Genomic DNA, 5,186 nt, shown 5'->3' with positions numbered 1-5,186 from the left:
AAGAGATCCTCTGCATCAAAGACAGCCTCTTTGACAGAAAAAAGCCATGCTTTAACGTGTGGATCTGTNAACTGCTTCTGTTCTGCATCATGAGCGAGAGCATTGATGGAGTGCAGCATGATGTTCAAGTTGCCGAGCAGCTTCTCATCAAGTTTTCTTCCACGAAAGAAGTCAAGGAATTGAGGAGAAGCCAACCTGTCGAATGCAACCTGAAGAAAAGCGGAAAGAAGAGCACCACCGACAAGTTCTGCTGCCATGGTAGGAGTTTGAAAAGTGTACTTTGGAGTGGGGTTTACTAAGCACAATGAGTCAGTGCAGGGTGCTATAATGATGAAATTAATAGTTATTTTACAAATACCGGGTAGTTGACTTTAATAATTGTTGAACGTTAATACATCAGAGTGTATTCCACGAATGCATCTGACACTAATTAATGCTTTAGAGAGAGTAGCTCTTTGGAGATATTTTTCGAGAATTCTGATAAGGATTGTGTTACTATTTATAAGTTAATCGGATAGATTACTAACTAATTTTTTTCGTTTACTTTTTAAACTTTCGTTTGATTTTTTACACCACTATCACCATGGTATTAAGTTATTAAAAAAAAATTAAAAGGTAAGAAAGTTATATGAAATATGTGGAAAAATTTGTTGTTGCAATTTTTCTTTTTTCCTTCTTCGTTTATCTCTAATAACATTGGTTGCTCAACTTGTGCTAAATAGATGTATCGTATGTTCTGTATACATGAGCCTGGGTATACTCCTCCCATGTTTTTACTTGTTCTTTTTGTTTAAACATGCAAAACGTAAATTAGGAAGCAAAATTAAAATTCGAAATAAATTCATCAATCCAATACTCAAACACCCAAATAATTCGAAAGTTGTAGCTCTTTAGATATTAGATTCCAAGTTTGAATAATTTATGGATCAATCAATAAGTTAAATATATATTAATTAAATCTCAATGTCATTCAATTCAATTCGTATTCAATTATCAAGTTAAGATTCAATTGGTCTCTAATTCAAATTTTAATTTCAAAAACATAAATTGATATCACAAAGAGTAATACCAAAATTAAGAAAGAAAAGAACAAATTCTTTTTGACAAAATATTGATTTGTATTGAAGTATTTATTTGTTGAAGGATTATATTCGTAGCCTTTAAATGCTGCTCGTGATATTTCATAATGTAAATCCACTTGCATCCCATAATCTAATTATCTTGTGATTTCTCAACAATTTCTCAGTGTGATTCTTTTCTAAGACACTGGTCTATTCATTATGACTTGAGTTCAATTCTTATGTTTCAATTCTCAACCTTGCGAAAAGTAAAAGAGGTGACTGTTTGAATATATATATATATATATATATATATATATATATATATATATATATATATATATATATATATATATATTTCTAGTGAGGTAATTTGAAATGAAACAGGGAAGACATGATTTTCTTTCTCAAGAATCAGAATGGACTGACAATGGATACATAATGAGATGTAATCAATGTAAATTTTCCGAAGATTGAAAACTGATTTCTTAAATACCCGTCATGCAGGTTTTCAAACAATACTATAAAAATCATGAGGAAGAAACTGATATCAAAGCTTAATCAGTGGAGTGGATTTATTTCATTCACATTTCATACATGGTTACAAATCTTTTACTTTTAATTTCACCATTGTGGAGAATTACCACATGTTCAAGAAGCAGACAAATGGGAATTGGTACACATAATTTTGAATTTTTGGTTCATCTTTTTACTCAATAAGCAGCATTTCTTTAACGTCAGCAATCTTTCTCCAGTTTTTGTGCTCTGGATTCTGACAATACTAGTTGAGCAATAGACAACCCTTGATTGTAAGAGAAGAGATGGATTTGAGCTTAGACTCCTCTGGTAATTCACAAATGGCACTTGTGCACATCTACTTCATCTCTTATTACCAAATTGTTAGATTTCCAATGTCAGCAATTTTTTATTCAGTCTTTGTGTTCTGAATTTTGACAACATTGTTGAAGCAATGGGCAATCCCAATTATTAAGATAGGAGATGGATTGGGGCAGACCCTTATAGTCTATCTTTTTCAGATTTGGGCAGCAAGAGATTTGTAAAGAGGTGAGGGAGTGAGGTAGCAAAACTTCACCGGGAAAAGACTCCATATTCACATTTGTAATACACAACCTTTCAAGACATGTGTTGGCATTCAAGCTTTCTCTTAGAGAGGCTATGAGTTTGAAACTTGAAAGAAACACATATTTCACATTTGATGGCAAACCTCCATCTGGGAACATCTCCACTTGTGGACAATCAATTATATGCAGCTCGGTAAGAGACGGAAGCAGGATTTGCATGTGTCTCGGCAACAACTTCAAATTTTCCGCTCCTCGAATTTCAATTGTTTGTAACCACGGTGCAGATAATCCTATGCTGGGAAACGATTCAAATTGAGGGCACTTCTCAATTATTAGATACTTGAGATGATTATGAGTATGCTCTTGTAAAATTCTTTGTAGGTTTCGGCACCTGGTCAGTTTAAGTGAGCATAGCTTTGGAAACAAATCAAGCGGAAAGGTTGTAAGAAAGTCACAACCTCCATTAATCTCCATTTCTTCAAGGAAGTTGTAAAGGGTAATGGGAACATTTGTAAGTGGACACGAATAAATTCTCAAGATTTTAAGAGTCGATGGATCCATGTAGCGTTTGTTAATGATAAGTATTTCACAGGAACGAATAATTAGTTTCTTTAAATGAAGAAGTTGTTCTCAGAGGCCTTTCATCTTGGGACATTCATTCATAGATAGAGTTTGAAGTTGCGGAAAAGAATCAGTTTTACATTCCCAGTCTTCCCATTCTTTCATGTTGTATCCTTTTTTTTAACAAGTAAGACCGGAGAGGAAAAAGGGCTGTGACTTGGCTGTATTAGCCCTGTGTGTAGGAGTTCCTCAATTTGTTTCTCAATCTCGCACTTTTGAAAATGAGGGTAGCGGTAAGGGCGCACCGTGACAGGAGAAGAGTGGGGCAAAAGATGTATATGATGGTCGGTTGGGCGTGTTGGGGGTAAAGAGGTGGGGGAAATGAAGAGTGATTGGTATTTGTGGAGTAGGGAGGAGAGGTGGGGATGTGAGTGAGTAGGAAGGGTAACTGTAGATGGTTGAGATGGAAAATATGTGGGTGAAATCTGGATATGGAAATAAGCTGCGGCGGAGTTGGTCTCGAAAATACGTTTGAGTTGAGGGGCTGATATGTGTTGAGGTCCAGAAGGTGAGGTTGCACTTAATTCAACGGTATGGCCCTCTCTGTCGAAACGCATGGTCAACTGAGAATAGTCAGTCACTATTGGGCCCAAGGTTTTAAGCCATTGGATGCCCAATACTACATCCGCACCGCTGATGGGTAAAACATGAAAATCAACCGTGAAAATATGGCCTTGTATGGAAAGTAGAACAGCTGGACAAAATTGGTGGCATTCAATCACACTACCATTGCCAACCATCACCTTTAGTGTGGGGGTGGGTTGCAGTGGTAAGTTAAGGAACTTAGCTACACGGTCTTGGATGAAGTTGTGAGTGCTGCCGCCATCCACAAGAATAGTAACTTGCTTCTTTGAAATGAGGCCCAAAAAACGAAGGGCTTCTGGGGCCGTTAAACCTGAAAGTGCATTGAAGCTAATTTGGGCTGAAGAGAGCTCATTCTGTATATCGTGGGCCAGGAGAGGATCCGGTTCAGGAGCTGCCAAGTCATCAGAAGGGGTAGTGTTATTAACCTCTGTTTCCTCTGCAACCAAAAGAAAGAAACGTGCCTTGCATTTGTGGCCAGGGTGGAACTTTTCATCGCAGTTGTAACACAAGCCTTTCTCACGACGAGCTAACATTTCCTCATGAGAGAGCTTCTTGTAATTGGTCTTGGAAGGAGTGGGTAGCAGAGGGGAGGAAGAGCGCCCTTGAGGCGGTGACAGAGAAGTGGAAATCGGAGAGGGCTGAAACGGAAAGCGATTCCGGGGACCTTTTCTCAGGTCATGAAATTTATCTTCTTGCAACTTAGCCAATGCAGCAGCCTGTGTAAAGGTTAGTGGTTGCAAAGCCAAAACCTCTCGTTTGATTTCAGGAGAAAGACCCAAAATAAAACAGCTTAACAAAAATGAAGGGGGAAGACCCACAACTCTACTAGCCAATCGTTCAAATTCGGTAAGGTAATCATTAACCGTACTGCTTTGTGTGAGCTTGAACAGAAGGCCACGAGGATCCTCATAGTAAGAGGGAGCAAAACGAGTTTCAAGGGCTTGAAGGAAACTGTGCCAAGACGGAATCAGGCCATTTTTGTGAACCCACTGGAACCAGCTGAGGGCGGCGCCGTCCATGTAGAAGGAAGCCACTTTGAGTCGATCCTCTTCGGGCGTAGAGTGATACTCAAAGAATTGGGTGATCTTGAAGATCCAACCGGTAGCATCATGACCATCAAACCGTGGAACCTCGAGCTTCATGTGAGGTTTGAAGGTAGTGGAAGATGGTGAGGATGGGGATTGGGTTTGAGGGTTGATGATGTCGATCTGGGAGAGGTGAGCAATGATGGAGTCGAGCTTGGTGTTAAGTTCATTTTGGGAGGTGGTGAGGACGGACTGATTTTGGGTGAGGCGGAGAATTGCATCGTCAATGGTTTTAGAGCGTGTGTTGTGTTCGGCCATGGGAAGAGGAGCAATGAAAGCACCAAATTGATAGGAAAAAGTTGCCTTGATTTCGAGGATCAAGGAGCCTCCTAGAATTAACAGGGAAAGATAGTGAAAATTCTTCTTGTCTATTCCTTTCAAGTTTGGGTATTTAACAATATTCACGTTGCCAATGGTTGACTACCCGTGAATTGTGGAAACAGAAAGCATCTATAACAGAATACAGCTCAACAAATATAGTGAATACTGACAAAATAGAAAATACTAGAAATCTTAGAAACATTTCTACTTGGTGATGTAGTCATGGAGATAATTTGGCATATTGTGCTTCCTACTGGGCCTCTCTCTCATATTTCCTCTGTTGTCATTGCTAGGCCCATTCAACACATCAGAATTTGGGCCAGAGCCTATATTGCTATCAGGGTAATGGGAACATTTGTAAGTGGACACGAATAAATTCTCAAGATTTTAAGAGTCGATGGATCCATGTAGCGTTTGTTAATGATAAGTATTTC

At 38.7% G+C, this 5,186-nt stretch overlaps 2 protein-coding genes across 2 annotated transcripts in view; both read right to left on the bottom strand.

Moving 5' to 3' along the window:
• Positions 1 to 257, bottom strand: part of LOC111240501 (putative disease resistance protein At3g14460) — a 4,932-nt gene extending 4,675 nt beyond the window's left edge. Inside the window, exon 1 of the mRNA XM_022785507.1 lies at positions 24 to 257. Coding sequence (XP_022641228.1) covers positions 24 to 257 — 234 coding nt within the window. The remainder of the gene's footprint in view (positions 1 to 23) is intronic.
• Positions 258 to 2,862: 2,605 nt separating this feature from the next.
• On the bottom strand, positions 2,863 to 4,689 carry LOC106753853. Its single transcript, XM_014635754.1, has one exon. The coding sequence runs from the start codon at positions 4,687 to 4,689 to the stop codon at positions 2,863 to 2,865; it is 1,827 nt and encodes a 608-aa protein (XP_014491240.1).
• Between the last annotated feature and the right edge of the window lie 497 nt (positions 4,690 to 5,186).

The sequence above is a fragment of the Vigna radiata genome, chromosome 1, assembly GCF_000741045.1.
Source record: "Vigna radiata var. radiata cultivar VC1973A chromosome 1, Vradiata_ver6, whole genome shotgun sequence".
Classification (NCBI taxonomy): domain Eukaryota; kingdom Viridiplantae; phylum Streptophyta; class Magnoliopsida; order Fabales; family Fabaceae; genus Vigna; species Vigna radiata.
This window is presented reverse-complemented; position numbering and strand designations above follow the sequence as displayed.